At 45.6% G+C, this 22,019-nt stretch overlaps 11 protein-coding genes across 11 annotated transcripts; 4 read left to right on the top strand and 7 right to left on the bottom strand.

Annotated features, from left to right (window-relative positions):
* Positions 1 to 187: 187 nt before the first annotated feature.
* Positions 188 to 1,769, bottom strand: PADG_05101 (uncharacterized protein; the record flags this gene model as incomplete). Its single annotated transcript, XM_010762294.1, has 2 exons — positions 188 to 1,259; positions 1,336 to 1,769. The coding sequence occupies 2 exons, from the start codon at positions 1,767 to 1,769 to the stop codon at positions 188 to 190; spliced, it is 1,506 nt and encodes a 501-aa protein (XP_010760596.1).
* Positions 1,770 to 2,300: 531 nt separating this feature from the next.
* PADG_05102 (uncharacterized protein) lies at positions 2,301 to 2,617 on the bottom strand (the record flags this gene model as incomplete). The annotated part of the gene is made up of 2 exons (XM_010762295.1): positions 2,301 to 2,411; positions 2,507 to 2,617. 2 exons carry the CDS (start codon positions 2,615 to 2,617, stop codon positions 2,301 to 2,303), a joined length of 222 nt encoding a protein of 73 aa, XP_010760597.1.
* Positions 2,618 to 3,647: 1,030 nt separating this feature from the next.
* Positions 3,648 to 4,144, bottom strand: PADG_11880 (uncharacterized protein; the record flags this gene model as incomplete). The annotated part of the gene is made up of 2 exons (XM_010762802.1): positions 3,648 to 3,932; positions 3,989 to 4,144. The coding sequence occupies 2 exons, from the start codon at positions 4,142 to 4,144 to the stop codon at positions 3,648 to 3,650; spliced, it is 441 nt and encodes a 146-aa protein (XP_010761104.1).
* Positions 4,145 to 5,468: 1,324 nt separating this feature from the next.
* Positions 5,469 to 5,678, top strand: PADG_05104 (uncharacterized protein; the record flags this gene model as incomplete). Its single annotated transcript, XM_010762569.1, has 2 exons — positions 5,469 to 5,535; positions 5,593 to 5,678. The coding sequence occupies 2 exons, from the start codon at positions 5,469 to 5,471 to the stop codon at positions 5,676 to 5,678; spliced, it is 153 nt and encodes a 50-aa protein (XP_010760871.1).
* A 409-nt stretch (positions 5,679 to 6,087) lies between these two features.
* On the bottom strand, positions 6,088 to 8,088 carry PADG_05105 (uncharacterized protein; the record flags this gene model as incomplete). Its single annotated transcript, XM_010762296.1, has 3 exons — positions 6,088 to 7,473; positions 7,526 to 7,725; positions 7,824 to 8,088. 3 exons carry the CDS (start codon positions 8,086 to 8,088, stop codon positions 6,088 to 6,090), a joined length of 1,851 nt encoding a protein of 616 aa, XP_010760598.1.
* A 399-nt stretch (positions 8,089 to 8,487) lies between these two features.
* PADG_05106 (uncharacterized protein) lies at positions 8,488 to 12,408 on the top strand (the record flags this gene model as incomplete). The annotated part of the gene is made up of 2 exons (XM_010762297.1): positions 8,488 to 12,029; positions 12,168 to 12,408. 2 exons carry the CDS (start codon positions 8,488 to 8,490, stop codon positions 12,406 to 12,408), a joined length of 3,783 nt encoding a protein of 1,260 aa, XP_010760599.1.
* A 694-nt stretch (positions 12,409 to 13,102) lies between these two features.
* On the bottom strand, positions 13,103 to 14,662 carry PADG_05107 (AAA family ATPase VPS4; the record flags this gene model as incomplete). Its single annotated transcript, XM_010762570.1, has 4 exons — positions 13,103 to 13,324; positions 13,411 to 13,861; positions 13,938 to 14,270; positions 14,364 to 14,662. The coding sequence occupies 4 exons, from the start codon at positions 14,660 to 14,662 to the stop codon at positions 13,103 to 13,105; spliced, it is 1,305 nt and encodes a 434-aa protein (XP_010760872.1).
* Positions 14,663 to 15,186: 524 nt separating this feature from the next.
* Positions 15,187 to 16,033, top strand: PADG_05108 (tubulin-binding prefolding complex subunit YKE2; the record flags this gene model as incomplete). Its single annotated transcript, XM_010762571.1, has 5 exons — positions 15,187 to 15,247; positions 15,321 to 15,391; positions 15,463 to 15,587; positions 15,662 to 15,722; positions 15,899 to 16,033. The coding sequence occupies 5 exons, from the start codon at positions 15,187 to 15,189 to the stop codon at positions 16,031 to 16,033; spliced, it is 453 nt and encodes a 150-aa protein (XP_010760873.1).
* Positions 16,034 to 16,605: 572 nt separating this feature from the next.
* Positions 16,606 to 18,443, bottom strand: PADG_05109 (2,3-bisphosphoglycerate-independent phosphoglycerate mutase; the record flags this gene model as incomplete). The annotated part of the gene is made up of 4 exons (XM_010762572.1): positions 16,606 to 16,816; positions 16,924 to 17,506; positions 17,581 to 18,321; positions 18,413 to 18,443. The coding sequence occupies 4 exons, from the start codon at positions 18,441 to 18,443 to the stop codon at positions 16,606 to 16,608; spliced, it is 1,566 nt and encodes a 521-aa protein (XP_010760874.1).
* A 532-nt stretch (positions 18,444 to 18,975) lies between these two features.
* On the top strand, positions 18,976 to 19,578 carry PADG_05110 (uncharacterized protein; the record flags this gene model as incomplete). The annotated part of the gene is made up of 1 exon (XM_010762298.1): positions 18,976 to 19,578. One exon carries the CDS (start codon positions 18,976 to 18,978, stop codon positions 19,576 to 19,578), a length of 603 nt encoding a protein of 200 aa, XP_010760600.1.
* Positions 19,579 to 20,281: 703 nt separating this feature from the next.
* PADG_05111 (serine hydroxymethyltransferase, cytosolic) lies at positions 20,282 to 21,923 on the bottom strand (the record flags this gene model as incomplete). The annotated part of the gene is made up of 4 exons (XM_010762573.1): positions 20,282 to 21,245; positions 21,307 to 21,671; positions 21,779 to 21,829; positions 21,888 to 21,923. The coding sequence occupies 4 exons, from the start codon at positions 21,921 to 21,923 to the stop codon at positions 20,282 to 20,284; spliced, it is 1,416 nt and encodes a 471-aa protein (XP_010760875.1).
* Positions 21,924 to 22,019: the final 96 nt, after the last annotated feature.

The following is a 22,019-nucleotide window of genomic DNA, read 5'->3' on the forward strand; positions in this document are numbered from 1 at the left end:
CCCTTTACTCAAAGGGGATGAAGCAATATCTACTCCGTACTCCTAGGTAGAATCTGCTTCATCCTTTAGGAGACCAAACACCAAGCCCAAAAGCTGACTTTCCCGCAATCACCTCCTCCTTTATGTATGCACAACCCCTTCTGCTTAAGAAGTTGTCTTCATCAGCCCTCGTACTAATTTCAAGCATTCAGGAGTCCCTTGGCTGATACGATGTGTCGTAGAATTCCAAGCTTTCTGGTGTTTTCACACCTAGTATGTACCTCTCGACACCATGGATTTCCTTCAACAATGGAAAACATTCTTCTTGACAATTCATGAGCTCTTCCACATAGCTGGTGTACATCTCATTCTCTTTCGCCCTGTAACCGCGAAGCCGGAGATATTCTATCTTCCGCGGCAGACTATCGATAAGCCGAAATGGCAATGGCGTTTTCCTATATGATGACCGTCGGTTATATTCTACCGGACCTAATAACAACTTTACGCCAATGCTGAGCCGAGTGAGTACGGTAAACCCTTCAAAGGTCCCTATGGTTTTACCGTATTTATCCTGTCCTGGAATTCGAAAGGTGTTCTGGGCAATACAATCAAGGTCGAGATTCTTATTGAGCTCATCATCAGATGGTTGGGGGGTCAAGAGAGCATCAGAAAAATCGTAACGTTCATTTTCAAACTCGTCGCAAGGCCCGTAGCCATAGCTGATATGATTGTCCAGATCCAGGTCAAGAACTTGCAGAGTGCTCCTATGGCTCCACAGCGCTTTCCCAAGTGTTTTGGGTTTTATAGAGGCCGGGTAGAGGGTGCACCGCTGCCCGATCGTGTACTTAAACTCTTCAAGCTCCTTGCAATGTCCAATGACTCTTGCAAGGTATCGCGAATTCAAGTTCGAATGGCAGATGTGGATCTTGCGGAGATTGGACCTTCCAGGGCTGAGTTTAAACAGTCCATTCGCCCCGATCTTGATTGTTTCGACACTTATCTTCTCTATCGCCGGTAATCTGTGGAAAAACTTCAACATCTTGGTCAAATCGTAATCGTGGTAAAATGCATCATCATCGTCCATGGTGTTGTTTAAGCCTATTAGCCTAACCTCGCGCAGATTCCGGAGAGCTTTAGCTGTCGTTTTCTTCGCATTCGCGCGAGTCAGAAATCCCTCTATTGGGAATGCAATGTCGCCCAGTTCCAGCTTCGCGATGCTTGGACACGAGGCGAGTAGCAGCATGCCTACGATGGCCCCGAAATCTGTAGGGAAGAGATGTCTGCCATTTCGAAAAATATTAGACGAAGCATAGACTGGACGACTGAATAAATACGCCAAAGGAGTTCGTTGCCTACGTTGATTCACTTAATTTCCATCCTGACATTCTCTCCTTTAAGATCCCGATCATGATATTCTCCTCCCTTTGGCAGCTGAATCCTGCCATTCTAATTTTCTTCCTAAGGAGCGAGACATCACCTCCTTCGACTTGGCTACCTCTTTCACACGGGTCGCCGTTTGTGAAAGTCCAACGACCCACCCTATTCACCTCCACCTCGCGAACCAGGGAGCCAAGGGAAGGTTTTTGCAGGATCTCTAGGAGCAACTTATAACATTCGTCCAGATTTTTGTCGCGCACGCGGATGCAGTGAAACCGGCGACGGGTTGGCATATCAATAATAGCACGAAAGCGTCGATTTTGCATCGAGAGCGCAGCAAGATCGCGGGCCGACTCCACATGCTGGAGTATTTCTAGAACTGTTTCTGTGGATAGATTTTCTAACATTGCCATGATTGTTCAAAATATCGACAATCATCCGTTTCTTCTTGACTAAGGGGCCCTGTTATGATATTCCAACTGCTCATATGTAATCGACTTGAGATTCAATACATATCCAACCCCGGAGATGTTGGACAACGTCATATTGGTCAGGTGAACCGTGCCACTGTCCTCCTCGGGCTATGTGCCACTGGCTATTGAGAAAGCATTTGTTTCACAGCTCCAACCAGTATCTGGATAATGAAGATTCTCCGCGGAATTTTGACATGGGTTCTGCTTCTGACAAAAAGTTGCAGGTGCTAAACCACAGCACTAAGAAGTTTCCCCGCATTGATTTTCAGCTAAATAGTTACCCCCACTCCCCACTAGATTCCCAGCATTCCGGGCCAACTCTTCCAGCCTTCTCGGGCAACTCATTGTGAAGGGATTGAACACACCGAGAGATTCTTGATTCATAACCCTTGCTATTACAAATACTCCCTCGCAACTAATCATGATACGTAATGAACATGAACTATGAAAATGCCACCACTCTTTTCCGATTTACAGCTCCACCAGGTTTGCAATATATGCCCATATTTTATTATATGCAGGTTGACTATCCCTATGTTGACCCCAATCGTCCTTCAAATGGTCGTGGCCTTCATCTTCCTCCTGCGTACCGGAAATTTTATCAGCCCAACCCTCAATTCTTATGTGCTTTGCCCATTTGGTATATGTGTGCGAACCCATGCATCCAGATCACTCACCGCTTCGCGGAATATCCTTTGCCCTAGCAATTTTTCCGCTGCCCTCTGTTGTTTGTGGTTGTCCTTTGGCATGGTACCGCTCTCGTTCCTCAGGTTGTATAAGCCGTCCATGTTTTGTCCGGGATTTCGTGTACAAGTAGTACCCGAAACCCGCTGCTACCATTGTGGCTAACCCGATTCTACGACCGCTAGGGAGTGAAGCAACGTATATACAAGCTCGGGTTAGCACAGCCCAGTAAACGAGAGCTTCTTTCCTCGTTGAGCAATGGAATGCATGTTTCGTTTTCTTTTTCTTTTCTTTTTCAAGAGGATTCACGGAAATTTTATGGGCGTGGGGGTTGATGCTGGCATGACCCCATATGCGTCTTGTCCTTTGTGTATCAACACTATCAACTGATATTCAGTCGCAGTCACTCTCTTAGGGAATCCACCTTCGTCATGAGGCAAGTCAATATTGTACGTATTTATATGCTGTATAGAAGACGAGGTTCGAACTTCCTATGAATCTTAGGAAGACGCCCCTTATGACGTCACACGAGGTATGCAACAACTTGAAACCTCGATATGAGGGTGTGGAGGGAACATTCTTACTAAGTATCTAAGATTACTTCTACCTGGGTATTATTTCCACCGCCATGATTAATCCGATAGGGATCATTCACCCAATAGAGTCGAGCCACATCCAATATCTGTCTTAAATGCCATTGCATCACGAGATATTAACTCTGCCAAAAAAGCAGCGGAGACATTCTATCGATCGGGCGAATGGATCGTATGAAGTTCTCTGGAAGGACCCGGAGATTGATGCAGTTTATATCAGTCTGCCAAACGAGATGCATGCTGGTGGGACTCACCATCATTTCTTTTTTGTCTCTGATTAAATTTGTTGTTGCTGCATTTATCACTAGAGTTGGGGTAAGACCGCGTTGTCATCAATGAATGAGCTCAAAGGCAATAAATGCCGGAAATAATGTTTTGATCGAAAAACCTGTTGCTTCAAACGCGGAATATGCAAACTCCATCTTTTAAACAGCAAAGAAAAACCAATCGTGTGGCTGTCGAAGCCTTCCGCTGACATTTCCATCCCGCTGCACATGTTGTTCTTTACGTCTGGCAGATATGGAATGGTCCATTTCTACCTCTACTCGGATGAAAACAATCCTGAAAAGGCAAGGATCTCTCCAAGATGAGAGGCGAGTAGACGACTTTGAGACGACTCTCTGGATGCAATTATGTATTTGAATCGAATGTTTCTGCGGATTCGGGTTTTGTGAAGCGCGGCATTTTGACCGATATGAACCAGCCATACCTTGGCTACATCATTCCCAAGCTCAAGGAAGCGCCATTGATTTCGATTAAGCTGGAGTATGCCACAATCTCCTTTTAGAAGCGTGTTGCCCTTACTGCAGGTTAACGCAATTTCGTCCTAGAGGCTTCTTAGCCTAATTGATCCACCTGCTCTCCAGCTTCGTGATACCGCACCTCTTCCACCACATCGAAATCACTGACAAACGCTCCGGACGTACCCAGAAGCACTACAATTTTGGTCCCAAATGGGGACCGCGCTCGGAACAGTGGGGGAGCACATACCGGTATAGCCCCTGAGGCCGCACTACTTAAAGCCCTTGCGAAGATCATTTTTGAGTTGACAATTATTATTGTTATTGCTGATATCAACTGGAAGCGTTACTGGCCAAGAACCGGTTCATTGGATCTCTCATGATAATAACATCGCGTAGATGCAAACTCTGGATGCGATATACGAGAAATCAGAATTAAGAAGGCAAGGGGCCCAGCAAGTTTACTTCATCGAAAATTCATGAGAGGGATTATTGTTTGTTGATTCCATATCCCACCGCTTGTCACAAAATTGTCCCTGTAATTAAACATTTTTCCATATGCTGTGGGATCATATTTTCTTTACCATTATATTATTATTCGTTTTAAATGTGAAATAAGTACAACGCCTCATGTTGCTTTGACGTTTGAGTCCTTGGGGTCTGGGGCTTGGTAAGACAAAGCCCTGGAAGGTTGATCGAAGACTAAGTGGGGCTCCCGCGTTTAGTTAGTGGATTTTGAGGTTTAAGTTAACTAAGCTCTAACTCGTGGCCTAAAAGTTTATCTCCCCATATTCTCAACCCTAACTTTCGAGAAGATATTCAACGATGGGACAAAATTTCCAAGGCGACAAATCAAAGGGAATTTAAGCTCCATGTTGCCTATTTAGCTGCTCTCTGGTGTCCACGATACCCAGCATCACAAAAAAAATAAACTTGGCACAACCTCATGGCACTGACAGCTCAGTGGTTCATTCGAAAGCAGCCATTTGTCTCAGCTATGTCTCAACCTTGACACCAGTTGAAATCACAATTCTCATAGAAAATTGAGAAATTAGCGCTGACATTCTCCAACACCCACCACTCAGCATTGAAAATAAATATGTAAGATTCGGACTCAGGGCTCGACCAGCCGCCAACCGTCTCACAACCCCTTAGTGAAGTCTTTAATCTTATGCTATATTATGCTTCTTGGGCATCCGAAATTTCAAATGTGAGAAGAAGCTGTTATCCATAACACACATGGCACACTTGTCGTCTTACTCCATAAATTGGAATCTACCCTCTTCAACTCATTTCCTTGGCAGTATGTATATACACTGGCGGACCCCATTAGAATCGATGTTCCAAATCCATATATCGCTTTCGTTTGCGTCCTTCCGTGTTGTCATTCTTTCTGCATCTATCAGAAAGTTGCAATTATACCATTATTTTTGGTTTCTCCTTCTGTTCCATCCTCTCGTTTTCTTTTGAAGACCACTTTGTTGCGGCCAAAAATCATTCCTTTTTGTTGCTGGTCGACTTCTCCCCTTGAATGAATCGACTCTTCAATCCCTATTGAATCTCCCTTCTCTACTATTAAGAAGGTCACAAAAGAAAGGTTTTCAATAATCCACTTCTCCAAGATGAAGCTCATCTTTGCTCTCTTCTCCATTCTGGCTGTTGCCATTGCCGCCCCTTCTACCATGGACCGTATGTTGAACTTTGATTATTCGGAGCTGAAAGGAAGATTTGCTAACTATATTACAGCCCGCAGTGACACTGAACCTGCAATGGTAGATGCAGCCGGCGAAGTCGTCCCCTTTGACCCTGCCGGAGTTGTTGTGAAGAAGTAAATTTGTGAAAACGGTTCAAATGGTTAAATTGGTATGGAGTGGAAATCGTTGATGATTTAAGAACTGAGGAGGATGTTATCGACGTTGGTGTAGATGCGTGTTCTCGGTAGCTACATCGAACATATTCAATAACGGTTGTATCCGGACATTCCTAGTTATTGGTGGGAGCAGCTTGGCTTTTGGAGCTCACAAGCAGTTTATAATCGTTTGATTGATCATTGCGTTCTTGTACAGATTCTGATGTACAGATTCTGAGTTGTATCCTTCCTGGTTCCCAATTTGGCTTTATATAGCCCTTGACATTAGCAAAATATGTAACACTCGGTGGATATCAATGTTGCCCCGAGTTTTTCTGCTGACCAACGGAATACAATTCGTTATATGCATTCTATCGCAATCATTAAATCATCTATTTCGATTCACGGTCATCCTTTGGCATTTTCATACCCATCAAGCCTAACAAATTGCTTGCGGGTCCCGCTGAGCCAGCCTGGCTACTAAAGCTCTCAAGCAAGTTTTTTGCAAGGTTGTAGTCCACATTGTCAACGTCATACTCCTCGCCATTGCCCACCTTTTCGTCCTCGTCATGGCTTTCGTCTGACCCGCTCTTGGACCGAGAAGATGCCTTCCCTTTAATGTCTTGTTTTCCTTTTCCTTTCGGATCCAAATCAAGAACTCCAGTTTCTAGAAGTTCAGCCTCCATCTGCTTAGACAGTTCTTCTATCTCCTTGCTGTCATCTTGACTTTCATCATCATCTGAGTTCAGCTCTTTGATCCGCTTCGATGTGATGGGGCGGGCACTACCTTCATGCTTCGACGGTAGTCCCATCATTTCATGCATCATTCGAGAGAATTCATCCTCGTCAAACGATACTTCTTTGTCCTCTCCATCGCTACTCAAATCTTCACTATCCATATCAAAGTCATCAGAATCGACTTCGTCAATAAGATCAGCCCCATCACAGCCGGCGCGGTCGTCATTCAAAAACTCCTCGAACTGCTTCACTATTCTTTGGAGATTCTCTTGAGCAGCTTGGTCGCCAAATCCGCCTGCTGCTTTTGCATTCCGATTGGAACCATGCCGGCCTTTTAATTCTTCTTCAAGGTCCTCGAAGCTGATATCCAACCACTTTTCATCGTCTTCGCGTTTTTCCCATGTGGATTCAAGTTCATCATCTGTAGGAAGCTTTTCGTCTCCAGTATCGATATCTTTTAAAGTGAGGTTAATTTCCCTCACTGCCATCTTATCCTGGTTGTGGGGATCTGATAACAGCATTTCAATTCCGCTGGTGACTTTCATCCCCATTTCTGCGCGAGCATAATCCTCTTTCGCGGTTTTATGGGGCATCTTGCCTTTCCACACCAGCGGCAACTCAAAATCCTGACTTTTTAACTGCGCATACCCAACTCTCGTGAATCGAACACTTACGGTTACCAAATCCTCAGGTTTGAATCTTAGCGTACTGGTATCCTTTGTTTTTAGTGGTCGTAAAGATATCGGATCCCTGACATAAAACGCATCCACTATGGGAGAGATATAAGCCGGCTTCATGTGTAGTATATGCGCGAGTTTTCGGGGAATAGTAATGCGAGTCGTGTGAAGGTTGTCAGCGATCTGCTTCGGATAATTGCGAAGTCGATAAAATGCCTCTGCTTCTATTATCGGAGAATGCATTAATCGTTTAGGATCTTCAAGAATTATTTTCCTGGCTTGTCGAAATGTTAATGGTTTGAGAGTTGATCCTTCTCTCCTATCAGGCTTGATGATGATCAGTTGTTCCTTGTGAACCCAAACCTGTGAAGGGTTAGAATATCAAAATCGTTTTCTGGAGGTATTCATGACCTACCCTGTGATTAGCAACCTCAGGTTCAAGCCAGGACGGTAGGGTTGCAGCAGCCTCCACGAGTAAAAATTCTCCATCACTGTCGGATACTTTCACCCATAAATCTTCAAACTGTCTTGTTAACTCGCGCAATATATAAACAATAACCCATTCGTCTTCGATTGAGTCGCCGTATTCAGTTCGCCCACGGAGCAAATTCAATCCTGTCGCGATGGTGGAGAGAATGAGATTTGTTAGCTCTCTGATATCCACACGCCCTCGAAATACATGGTATCCGGGGCGAACAAACAAACCTGCTCACCGTCTTCGCGAAACTTCTCCAGTTTAAAAGGCTCGCGTTGCCATATATAGTCCTTCAACAGTCTCTTCACAAGATCTGCAGCAGCTTTTTGGACATCGTTGAGACGCAAGCGAGCTACGTCAGCATCGGCTGTGCTGTCAATCTCTCCGGAGGGAGAAATGCAGTATAACGAATATTCGATGCAATCATCTGGGAGCTGAGGTTTAGGAATAGGGTGAAATGTGGATTTAAACCACTCAATATCCTCGTCTGTAGGCGGTGCCATGTTGATGGTTTGGTCTGTCGTTTCTATCCAATGGCTACGCGAGCTCCTTGAATATATTTGACGGTTGCGATGACTTCACTCGAGTTTGCATAATTCTCGGGTCAATGTTTTTCCCGAGATATGTCGGCACAAAGCCCTAGAGAACTGCGCTATGCCAGATTAGGCTAAGTATAAACATCGAAGCATCAGATAATCCAAATACACGTCTTCGTCCACCGTTCAACCGCGTCCATTTTTCTTTTTCTTTTTGGTTTTTTTTCTTTTCTTTTTTTTTTTTTTGGTTTTAAACTGTGGAGTTGCATGACGTGTTCTGTGCCATTTAATGACAGCTCCTGATTTCTATAATGAATATACGACCCGTCCAGCTGGAATCAGGTTAACCAACATCGATAGATTACCATGCCATTCCCGTACATCGATACCCCGCGCACTGAAGTTGATGCGAACGCGACATACTTGACAAATGGCCTCCGCAGTGCCGCACGACATAATCTGTCGGCTTTGGACTCCGTAGAAAACTCGTTTCAGTCACCTTCGAAAGACCATGATCTGATCAAAGATTCGAAAACTGGACGGAGTCGCAAACGCTTGGAGCTTAGTCTGAAAACGCCTAGGGCCGGCTCGAAACCGAATCCAACAAGAAATGTTCTCATCGACCGGCGCAATCTCCCCATGGCGCCACCTCCAAAGGGAGAGTTTACCCCTATGCTGAATAGCATCACAAAGAAAAACTTGCGTCGTAATCGCAATTCGACGCTCAGGCACTCTGGCCCAGAAACTCCAGCTGCTCTGAGAGATGGAAATGGAAGTAGTGGGAATACTCCTGGATTGCCAAATATAGATGTTACCGGATATGGAGATGAGTCGACAAACATTGACGATGATCCTACACCCGTTCCACAGATGGCCAGCAGCAGCGTTCAAAGTACGCCCTTGCCTGCTCTGCCGGGGCGAAATGGTAACGTCGTGGGGGACGGGCACAATATGATGACTCTAAGAGAGCAGGAAAATGTAATGGTTTTAGTCCTTCTTTTTTCCGCACAGTCGGGCATTCATTATAGATCACTGACATTTGCGATTGTGCTGCAGGTTATTAATAAACTTGATAAGGAAAATTTCGGTCTGAAGTTGAAGATACATTTTTTGGAACAGAACTTCAAGTTGGCAAAGCCTGAATTTGCGCAAGCTGCGATACAAGAGAATACTGAACTTAAAGTCACGAAGCTTACGATGGAGAGGGATTTACATCAATGCAAGAAAAGTCTTCGTCGTGCACAGCAGGATCTTGCAGACTGCCAACTTGAAATGCAACAACTTCAGGCAAACGCAAATCGAAAGCATGTCGATGAAGATACACTAAAAGAATTGGAACAGGTGCGCGAAGAGTTGGAGAGTAAGGAAAACGAACTACATGAGCTCCAAGAAGAGTTGGATACTCTGAAGGAGACCAAGTCGGAACAGGCACAACAACTTCGTGATGAAATACAGGATCTGCAATATGAACTTAGGCAAAAGAATGAACTTATCGATAACCAACGAGACGAAATTGGAAATCTAAAAGGAAACCAACACAATGAGAAGAACTCGGTTAGTGAGCTTGAGGCTGAACTCCAACGGGCCAAACAACAGTTGGAAGAGCTACAAAACAGCCTTGAACAAGCTAAATCGGATGCTAGACAGGCAAAAGCAGCATGCGATGAAGCGGTTGAAGCAAAGGCACAAGCCGTGGATGATTTAAAGGAGCTTCAGGATGAAATGGCCGACAAATCTTTTTACACCAAAGGACTTAGCCGCCAACTAGAAGAAAAAGCTCATAAGGTGGAGGAAGAGCTAAACAAACTTCGAAAAGATCACAGCATCCTACACGAAAATTTCCAGGATAAGACTCGACAGGCCGCCAAATTCAAAGAGAAAATTCAGGAACTCAACGAAGAGCTATCTGCCGAGAAAGCAAGAATGCAGGACGATCTCGATTTGGCTCACCATGAACGAGATATTGCCAGGCGGGAACGAGATGACGTTTCTGCCCGCTTACTTCAGGCCAACGACGAGATTCAAAGTGGTGAGAATGCAAAAGATGTCCTTCAAACTCGTCACGATGCCCTCACAAGTGAATCCGCTAGTCTTCAGCGAGATTTGGCTCAGGCAAAGGAGAAGATATCAAATCTAGAAAAACAAATCGAAGTGGAAAGGGAACTGTCCATGAACGATAAGGATGAACTCCTACTACAGCATAGAAATGAGATTGATCAGCTACACGACGAGATAGACTCCCTCAAACACGATATTGAGGATCAAGAGGGCCAACATGCAGCTGACAGGGATAGGTGGGATAGCATGAAACGGAATTTAGAGCTGCAGAGGGAAAAGGTCGAGCAGCAAGTTTTTGGATATAAGCGGACAATAGACAAGTTGCAGGGAGTCGAGACGACTCTTTCCGGGAGGGAAGAAAAGCTGCAAAATATCGTCGACACCGAAAAGGAACGACATCTGCGAGAGGAACAGCTCCTGAACCGTCAAATCAAAGAGCTTAATGATGATATTGCATCTAGGCGCCAGAGCGCCGAAAGCCAGAGGCAAGAACTCATGAGTGCGAAAGAGGAGTTAAGAGTTGCTAAACGGGAGGAAAGCAGCTTGAAGGAAAAATTGCAGGGGCTGGAAGATGAAATTGTTGTCTTGCAAGCTACCTTGGAGGAAGAGCGAGCTTATGCCGGGAACCAACACAAATCGAGTACTTCGGAATTGGAAAAACAGCTGCAATCAGCTAATAAGGAGAGACAGACTATTCGAGACAAGTTGGCCAACGCCAATATTGAGATTCATAACCTGCGCACGTCATCCGCTGAACTAGAAGCGGAACGGGATGAATTGCAAAGCCAAATTAATAGAATTCAGAACCAGGTCGATGATACTTACCGTCTCGATCAAGAAAAGATTGATCTCCGAAAATCTTTGTTGAGATTTGAGAACGAGTTGAGCCGCCTAAAAGATGAAAAGAAAGCTCTGTTGGAAACTAAGGATAAATTGCAAGCCGATCTCGATTCTGAAATCGACCGGGCGGCAGTAGAGGAGAATCGTCTTTCTGCAGAAATTGACCAACTGCAAGACAAACTCTTCATTACATCAGAAAGTCGTAATCGCGAACTCATTTCCGCAAAAAGCAAAGCTGAGCGGCTTGAACTACGAGTTCAAGAACTTGAAACTCTATTGAATAATCGCTCCTCTCCTCGTTTGGAACCGTCTTTATCTCCTGACTTTTCAATGCTACGTCGAAGCTTGGAGGATGCGAGAAGTAAAGAGAGGGATTCGCTTCAACGCGAATTGTCCCTGAAGGCCTCTATCCGTGATCTCAGAGCTTGCATCGTTGATTTGGAACGAGATAATCATGAACTCAAGGCGAAGGAGCTAAGTTCGAGGTCGCCGAAATCATCTCCCTCAACCTCAGTTAAGGTCCAAGACGAGCTGCGAAGCCTCCGCAATCAACTTCTTGATATGCACAAATCCATGAAGGATTTGAAAACACAGAACTACAAATTGCAAAATGCTACAGTTAATGAAGAAGAACGCAAAGATCTCCACGAATTGCTCAAGTCTTCTACCCTTAAAGCCGAGGCCCTGGCAGTACAGCTCTCCGAGCGTGACTCCCGTGTAAATGAATTAAGAAGTCACCTTCGTCGAGTCCGTGATGAACGCTCTCTCTCTCTCAAGAAAGCAGACGCAGCGCATCGGGAGCTCGAGTCGTTACAGGACCGATATGATACTCTCCTGGACGAGTTGACACAACACTCAGAACGCAAAGGACGGCATGCAAAGGAAATCAAAGGCTTGGGTAAAGAGATTATGTGGTTAAGGTCCCGACTGGTCAGGGAGGAGAAGTTCCGCAGGGACCTGGCGTGGAGTAAAGGGTTGATGGAACTGGGTGAACGGGTTCGGATTGCTTGGTATGTTAAAAGCATTTATATTTTGTGCATTTATATTTCGTGCTCCTTTTCCCTTCCATCCTCAAACACCTCCGATTTCACTGATGCTGTTGATCTGGACACTGCTAACATTGTTCTGTTCTCCCCTTTCCCTAACAGTAACGAAACTGATCTCAAGATGATCGCTGAGATGGGAGTGAAGCCTCACAGCCCGGGAAGGAAATTTAACCCCCGCCATAAGCTCAAAGCTATCGCAAGCACCGTCCTGGCTGTCTGCCGCATGCGAAAGATGAGTGCAGAATGGAGCAAGATGAAAAGCCTTGGTGAGGACCTTCGGAAAGCAAAAACGGAGATATTGAAAAAGAGAGAGCTTACGAGGAGGAAATCGCGGTTAGATTAGAGTACCTGGTTGATTTAATTATTAGTTTCTTGTTAAATATCCCTCCCCCTTGCGAAACTTTCTACCATGCAATTCGATCGGGGTCTGTTGGAGATCTTCCGTTCTTTTTTTATATTGACTTCTTTGTCTTTTCTTTTCTCGGTGATATTCGGCCCGGCGCTAAGAGGGTTCTTTTCAATTTGCTTGTTGCTCCATGAGGCGGGATTTTTTTTTCTTTCCCCCTTCATCAATCTCCATGGCATCTTGATGTCACTGCGTTCTTCTTTTGGTAAAATGGTTGTTTGGTAGGCGGTCCGTTATATGAAATACATTGGCGTTTCCTGATGAATTTTTTACTCTATGGCAGAGCAGTAATATTACTAGGCGTGGAAGCCTCCTGGGCTTTCCCCCTTTCCTTTTCAACGCTGGAAATAAGTTATGATCAAATGAAACAAAAAAGACGTGCACGCTAACAACGGCATCTTAGAAGGATCGCCTAGCCCGACGTTCATTAATCAATCAACATGGATAATCCGGCGAGATATGCTAAATTTATCACGATAAGAATAAGATAAAAGAGTAATATATCAATGCCCCGTAACTCTCAGATAAAAAAAGACAGGAAAGAAAAGAAAAGTAAAGTAAACCATCTGATAACATCAAAGTAAACGTGTATTCTCTATCGTGAAGGTAAATAACAAAACACACTGGTAAATCATGATCCTTCACTGCCAAACTCCGCCGTCCATTCGTTATTCTTCTTCAAGTCTTCTTCACTTACTGTGGGCCGCGAAGATTTCAGGGCTTTGACGAAATCTCTCAGCAAAAGCGGTGGTTCCAGGAGTTTGTCGGATTCGATGTCCACCCATGTCATTTCCATTGCCCCATTGTCGCCCGGTGAACATGGAGTAAGCTTCTCTTGGCCGTCGGCAATAACCTGTGTAAGAAAGTGATTAGAATCTGGTAGTGGATTTTCGTGCATGTAGGGATTAAGAACGGGATTAACTATTAGAAAGAGCATACCTTTTTGTAGTGGGTTGCTGTTTGAATTTTGCGGATAGGTTGCATGAGCGCATCTTGGACAACGACACTGATATCGCTACCAGAATATCCCTCACTCATCTCGGCGAGTTGTCGATAATCGGCATTCGTCAATTGGCACGGGGTGCTTCCGACATTTAGCATGAACATCTTCATCCTCGCAGCCAGGTCTGGCAGACCGATGTGGACTCTTCGTTGGAATCTTCGCCTGATGGCCATATCTAGTTGCCATGGAATATTCGTGGCTCCGAGAACTAGTATTCCGTCGGAATCTTTGCCAACACCTTGCATTTGCACGAGCAATTCGGTTTTTATTCGACGAGAGGCTTCTGACTCTCCTTCACCACGGGGACCACAGAGAGCATCTACCTCATCTATGAAGATGATTGCTGGTCTGTTTTCCCGTGCCATGTTAAATAGTTGTTTAACGAGCCTTTATTTTTGTTTTGTTGAAGTTAGACACGATCAAAATCAATATTAGGATACAATCGGTAAAGCGTTCCTCCTACCTTTCACTCTCACCCATCCACTTGGACACTAAGTCACTACTGCTCACGCTGAAAAAAGTGCTGTTGGCTTCTGTAGCCACTGCCTTGGCTAGATATGACTTGCCAGTGCCCGGTGGTCCATAGAGTAATATAGCCTTCCAGGGCTGTCGTTGACCTGTGAAAAGATGGGGGAACTTCATGGGCAAAATAACAGCCTCTTTGAGCGCTTCCTTAGCTCCGTCGAGTCCAGCAACATCATCCCATTTCACGTTGGGTTTATCAGATAATATAGATCCCGCTAGGGCACCTCGTAGTTTTTTCGCATCAGCGTCTTCGTCGTCGTCGTCGTCTTTCCTATATTAGCCACCACGTGTCAGCTTCACATATCCCCGTAAATAAAACGATTCTGAAAAGTATCGTTAACAGAAAGGACGGGAATAAACTAACGCTCCCCTCCCACTGCCATGCGCGACTTTACCATTCGCCCCAACAGCACTGGGTTTTTTACGATTACCATTCCCCGCGAGATGATTTTTCAGTTTTTCAGCTCTTTCCATATATTCCCCTGTCTTTGCACGGATCATCTCCTTCGACTTCGGGTTCTTTTCCCATTTCAAGGCGAGCATAAAGAGCTCGAGGGCGGAGTAGTAGGTCTGGTAAGCTTTCTCATATTCGCCGGCGTTGTCATGTTCGATGGCCTTTTTCACGGTATCTATAGCCCGTCCGAGGAAATCCGTATTGCTCATCGCGACGGGTATCCTATAATGTGAATCGACCGGATTCGATATGGGGTTGTGGATGGGGTATACTATCTGGGATGTTGGTGGACCGACCCTCCAGTTGTGGCTCGCAGTTGGGGAAAAACAACCCCGCACGGGCGAAATAATGGCAGGCAGCAAGTCAGAAGGCAATTTAAGTATACGCTGGGGCGATGTTTCCCAACTGCCAGTGTCGAAATAAAGGGGTGACAGAATGAGGATTGTCGTCTGATGGGACGTAGAAGTGTTCTCTGGTCTGCCTGGTCAAGTAATTTATAGTTAGTTACAGGCATGGGTAACAACAGGGTTAGGTGTAGAGTCTTAGCTACGTAGCTGACTCCGCGCTAGTGCCGTTGCAGGGCGCGAAGCGACTCTGCGACTACGGAACATGTGCGCAAACCACTAAGTTACATAAGAAGTTGTACCTAGACAACAACAACAACAACAACAACAACAGCTATGGTTAAATCAGTAATCCTAAAACAGCAACTCACTCTCTTTATATCGATGCCATGGCAGATCTGCAGAGACAACTCCAGGCCCTTAGTGACGAGCATCAGAAACTCGAAACAGGTCTGTATTTCAGCCATAATTTCGCATCTCAACAGACACATCCCGCTAATTGTACCCGTGCTCTATACCGCAGAACTCCAAGAGATTGTACAAGCTCGTGAGAAACTAGAGTCCCAGCAGCAGGAAAACAAAAGTGTGCAGAAGGTACGGAAGGGCTACATGTCAAGAATAATGGGCTATGGAGTTAACGGGCCGTCTGAATGCTCTCCAAACAGGAATTCAACACCCTCGAAGACGATGCAAATATATACAAGCTTGTGGGTCCCATTTTGCTCAAGCAAGACAAGCGCGATGCAGTGATGGCTGTGGATGGTCGTCTTGATTTTATTGAAAAGGAGATGTATGTGGGTACTATACTCTTTTTTTCCCCAAAGGCGGGGCATAGATCACTAACTTTAGATGCACAATAAACAGAAGTCGAATCGAGAAGCAGATCAATGATATCCAAGAACAGAGTGAGAAAATGAAGATAGAGGTATGTCATTGAAGCGGTTGTATTCCATTTGCGACCAATTTCGCTTAGCCACCCTCGCCTAGATTATCCAACTACAAACAAAATTACAGCAGCAACAGCAACAAGCAGGTGTGCCTGCAGCTTGATTGTAATCGAACGAATAGCCATCCGATGTACTATAATAACTTCATCTCCAGTCCCCTCCTATGGGAGCTTCATTTCCTCTCGCCTTTGGCCTGGACGATATCGAAACTACTCCGAGTTGGCGACTACGATTTCCCCTTGACATACAACATTCTGAAGTAAATCTGGGGCACTCTGGGGCAGAATAGATATATATCCCGCATGGCTTTGGTTAAGAAACTGGGAACTTTTTATTAGGGATAGATACACCAGATACTCTTGCACTTACCAGATTCAGAAGATGGGAGAGGCGATTCGATAAGAAGCAAGGATTTGCAGCGTTCCAAGTGTTTCGGGCGGCATCACACGTTCTATAAGGTGACCATTTGACATGCAAAAACATCATCACATGTCGATGAGACCAATATATAGCGCTTTCCATTATGCAGGGATGTGTCATTGCAGAGTTCGATAGTTTTGGAACTCCTCCACTTCATGTAAATGTTAACACATCTTCTCTATCACAAGAAGGATTATCTGCAAAAAATGGACATAGATTCATCAACTTTTCTTTTACATGCCTAGATACTGAACAAAGAAATCCTCAGATATTACATATTATATTCAAATCTCCGATTCGCTTCCCGCTGCTTTATACCACCTGTGCCCTTGTCCCATATTCAACCCTATACAGCCCATTACACTAGAAGACCACACATCCTAAAAGGAAACGCAAGACCGCCTATCCATATTCTTGTAGCATACCCTACAAGCGAGAATTCTATCCTTTGATCAGCAGACTAGTTCCGCTCATTTCTTCAGGTTGTTCGATTCCCATTGCCGCAAGGATGGTAGGCGCAACATCACCTAACACACCACCGGACTTCTTGAGGCTCCATCCCTCGGGGGCATTGGCCATGACAAAGGGGACTTTGTTGGTTGTATGCGATGTCTTGGGTGTCCCTTCGGCGTTCTTCATTTCTTCGGCATTTCTATGCAAGTTTTATTAGTTTCTAATATATATTTCTTATATCTAGCCGTGCCACGTTGTGAAAAGTGAACAGAGATGGTGTGTTAATAATAGGGGAAAAATACATACCCATGGTCAGCTGTGACAAAGAGGACATATCCATTTTCCTTGCAAGCCTGGTAAACTCTCTCAATAGCTTTATCCGTCGCAGTTACGGCCTGAATGGCAGCTTCATACACCCCAGTATGGCCGACCATGTCCGGCGGCGCGAAGTTGTTCATCAGGAACTCAAACTTATTATCCGAGATTCGCTCGGCCAATTTCTCTGCCACGGGAGCGGCACTCATCTTAGGATCAAGATCATAGGTAGCTACTTTGGGGGATGGTATCATATCCCGCTCCTCGCCATGGAACTGTTTCTCAACACCCCCATTAAAGAAGAAGGTGACATGGGCGTATTTCTCCGTCTCAGCAACGTGGCATTGCTTGAGGCCCTTCTTGGACAGCCACTCCGCGAGAACATTGCCCATGTGCTGTGGAGGGAAAGCGGTGGGGAAGTTATATTCTGTTTTGTACATGGTCATGGTGGTAATGGAGATGTTCTTCGGGTAAGGGAAGTTGGGTTTGGGTGAACGGTCGACGTTTCCCAATAGCTGCGTTATTTCTCGTACACGGTCGGAGCGGTAGTTGAAGAAGAAGAGCGTGTCGTTGTCTTTTATTCAGGTAAGGATTCGATATGGAACAATTATGAAAGACACTGAAAGAAAAGAAAAGAAAAAGACATACCTTGGATCCTCCTCTCCTGGCCACCTACAATAATTGGTTTCAAGAACTCATCATTCTCCCCTTTCTCATATCTTTTCTCAATCGTGTTAACGGGATCCGTGGACTCCTCACCCTCTTTACCCGTGACTAGACCCTCCATAGCAACCTCGATACGATCCCACCTCTTATCTCGATCCATAGCATAGTATCTCCCCACGACCGTCGCCACCTCACCCACTCCCAATTCCTTCGTCTTATCAAGCAATTGTTGCATATATCCAGCCGCACTCTTGGGATCCGTATCCCGTCCATCGCCAAAGAAGTGTATATAAACCTTAGGAACCTGCAATTCCTTAGCCACCTGAAGCAGACCGAACAGATGGTTGATGTGCGAATGGACACCGCCATCAGATACGAGACCAAGAAGATGCAATCGTCCATTACCATCTTTGGCCCTCCTGAATGATTTGACAATGTTCTCGGTTTTGTTCATCTCCCCCTTTTTCAAGGCTTGGTCGATGCGGACGACATCTTGCCAGACCACGCGGCCAGCTCCAATGTTCAAATGGCCCACTTCACTGTTTCCCATGAGTCCCTCGGGTAGACCGACAGCAAGGGATGAGGCATCGAGCTCGGTATAGCCTTGTGCAGTCTTAGAATTCGGCTCCTTGAATCCAGACATAGTAGGGGTATCGGCGGCTGCGATAGAATCTCCATCGGGAGGGGAGTCGGGGCCAGGAATACCCCAGCCGTCAATAACAACTGCAAAGAGTCAACGGGGGCTCATAGCCAATAAATCATGTTTTGAATATGTCGAGTTCGGAGAGAAAGCAGGAAATCTGAGGAAGCATACTCAAAACTGCCTTGTGGTCGACCTTTACCATTTTTGCGGTGGTGATAGATATTTCGAGGGTTAAAAGGCAGACGCTACGAATTGAACAATCAAAAGATAGTGAACAGTTGCAGTCAGCATAAACTGAAGCAGAAATGGAGGTCTATGGAGGGATGGGTTGGTGCTGGCGGATGTTTTCGAGCGTTGACCAAAATAAACATTTAAATATTAGTTAATTGGTTAGTTAATGGTTAATAGTTGTTTATTCTGCGTGCGTGTCCTTGTCAACGTCACCGACCAACCTTCAAACGACAACCAAACAATTCAACACGGTTTGCTCTGGAGTTTACTCTCAAAGGATGCGTCCCAGAATCTCCAGAACCAGAGAGAGGACACATTAGTGGGGGGGGGGGAAAGAAGATATTCCAATTGTCGAAATTAATGAGATTAACTTATACCTGCTCTTTCACCCACACACAACAAGCAACAACCACGCAAATCACACATCGCATTATCCGGAGAACAAAACTCCGCCACAACAATAATATAAGACGGAATATCATTATCAACGGCGGCGGACGACAATGACCTCCTCGCGTACCCCAACCTCCGCCTCCATCCCCTCCCTCAAAATTCCCTCCCTCCAATCCTCCACCAGCACTTCCTCCCCCGCAACCCCAACCCTCCACCAACAACTCCAACAACAACAACAACAGCAAGATAGCACAACCCCCGCACAAACCTCTCCCTTCCTCCCTCCCCAAATCTTCGACATCATCCCCCCACTTCACGACCTCCTCCTGCGCCTAGCCTCCAACCCATCAAACCAACACCAACAACAACAAGGCGAGGCAGGCGGAGGCTCCGGAGTCGGCCCGCCACCTCCTCCAGCACCACCACAGTCCGCAAATGCAACACCAACACGCTCAACGGCCATAGACACGACCGCAGTGGCGTTCCTGGATCCCAAGGTTCTGTTGTCGGAGGCTAGCGGGGTCAAGATTCGGATTCAGAAGGCTAAGGCGGCGCTGGAGGGGTTGCCCGATATGCAGCGGGGGGTGGAGGAGCAGGAAGAGGAGATTGCCGAGTTGGAGGAGAGCATTGAGAGGCTTCAGGAGGTTATTGGGGAGTTTGGGAGGAGGAGTAGGGGGGTTATGAAGGATGTGGGGATCGGTGGGAGCCGGTGAGGCATTTGGGCGGACCATCTCGATGGAATCTGTTTCTATAAGCATTTGGTCTTTTTTTTTTAATTTTTTTTCTTTAACTACTTCTTAAAGTGCGTTTTGAGCATGGCGTCTTATCTTCTACTAGAAAAGGTTTAACGGCTTGGTTTGGGCGTTGGGAATTCACGGGGCGGTTGATCGGGTGTTTATTTAGGGTGGACTAGATATTAAACCTCATAATTCATTGTTTAATGGCTTTTATTGATATCTGTACTCCGTCATATGGATGACAAGTGTTTTACGGAATTGGATGCAAAGAGATGTAGGTAAGATCATCCCCGTAGATAGTTGAATTAATTTCCGGAGGGATGTCTGTAGGCATTCTGGTGATGAAACACAGACGCTTACTCAAAGAGCATATAAAGCGGATAACAATAGAGAAAATACAGAAACCCCGCCCCCTGCGCCATGGATCACTTGTTGAAAATCCATTGAATTCATGCCCATTGTCCAAATAATGCAAGCAATGCCGTAACTCTCATGTCAGGTTGAAAAGTAACAATGTTTCAACCACCACCTTCGATTGCCTTAACCGTTTCCTGATAATTTTTTCTTCCATTTTACACCCACACTTCCTCTTCTTTTTTCAAATTGCAATTTCAACCACCATCATGCATCTGAACCAGGATAAAGAAAGATCCCAGGCAGAACTGAATCATGAATAACCTTAGACTGGCAGGGGGAAAGTGCTTGCCCACTCAGCGATATCCTTGCGCAGGGTTAAGATTTCCGGTACAGTTTCACTAGCAACCTTCGCTTTGAAATCCTTCAGTTTGTTGGCATTCTTTGGTAGCTCAGACTGAACACTCTTGCAGATATTGATGGCCTTATCAATGAAGTTGGCGATACGCTTGAAGTCCTCCTCGCCCATACCACGGCTAGTCATGGCTGGGGCACCAATTCGGATGCCGCCAGGGCTCAATGCGGACTTGTCACCTGGGATAGAGTTCTTGTTGCATGCAATGTTAATCTGTTCGAGAACGGCTTCGACACGGGCGCCGTCAAGGGCCTTCGGAGTCAGATCTAGAAGAACCATGTGGCTATCTGTTCCGTCAGAGACAAGCTTGTAACCTAACTTCTTGAACTCGTGCTCGAGGGCCTTGGCATTCTTCAGAACTTGTTCTTGATATTGCTTGAACTCTGGGGTATTAGCTTGTTTTAAGGCTACAGCTAAGGCGGTGATGGTGTGGTTGTGGGGGCCACCCTGGTGGCCGGGAAAGACAGAGAAGTTGATGGGCCCTTCCAGGTCGTACATGATTTCCTTGCCGGTCTTGGGCTCCACGCTTCTTACTCCCTTGCGGAAGAAGATCATGGCTCCTCTTGGGCCACGGAGGGATTTGTGGGTAGTAGTAGTGACAACGTCAGCATATTCGAATGGCGATGGGATGACTCCAGCAGCAATCAAGCCGGAAATATGTGCCATATCGACGATCAAGTAAGCACCAACGGAATCAGCGATCTCGCGCATCCTCTTGTAATCAATGAGGCGGCAGTATGCTGAAGTACCAGCAACCAGACATTTTGGGCGGTAAAGTTTGGCATTTTTAGCCAGGGTATCATAGTCAATGATTCCAGTCTGGAGGTCGACCTGATATGGGAAGGTTTCAAAATATGTTGAAACTGCAGAAATTCTTTTCAAGCGACTCATGTTAGCATTACACTGTTTGAATACTTCTGCCAATGTATACATACTTCTTTTGTGGGGTTTGATATCCGTGACTCAGATGTCCACCGTGGGGCAGATCCAAGCCCATCAGTCTCTCATGCGGTCTCATCAAGGCCTGGTAAACTTCCAGGTTGGCAGGACTGCCGCTCAAGCACTGAACGTTAACACCCCATTTGGAGGAGTCGAGCTTGAATGCCTCTAGGGCTCTTCTCTGACAGGTGAGCTCAATGGCATCAATATGTTGGTTTCCGCCGTAATATCTAGCACCTGGATAGCCCTCGGAGTACTTATTTGACATGGGTGATCCCAGGGCATCGAAGACAGCACGGGAGGTAAAGTTCTCAGAAGCGATCAGGACGACTGATTCTCGTTGACGTTGTATTTCTTTTCTCTAAATCGAGGGGAATTTATAAAAGATCAGCCAATGAGGTAGAAAATGAAGGTGAAGAATGGCCATGACTTTTGGAGTGTAAAACAAAAAATTTGATTGCTACATACCATGATCTCGGCAACCTCTGGGTCAGACTCGACCAGGGATTTCTCGAGTTGCTGTTAAACATCAGGTTAGCCCGCGCTCTTGCAATTGAGAGTCAGAACAATTACTTACCTCTCGGTGAGCCAGGGAGAGAGCGTATGTCGCCATGATGTGTGTATGACAAGGTGATGCTGTATTATCAATTAATAGGAGTATGGTATGCAATGTGTAATGAAGAGACTAATGTTTTTCTCGTTTCTCTTT

The sequence above is a fragment of the Paracoccidioides brasiliensis genome (genome assembly GCF_000150735.1).
Source record: "Paracoccidioides brasiliensis Pb18 unplaced genomic scaffold supercont2.6, whole genome shotgun sequence".
In the NCBI taxonomy this organism is placed as follows: domain Eukaryota; kingdom Fungi; phylum Ascomycota; class Eurotiomycetes; order Onygenales; family Ajellomycetaceae; genus Paracoccidioides; species Paracoccidioides brasiliensis.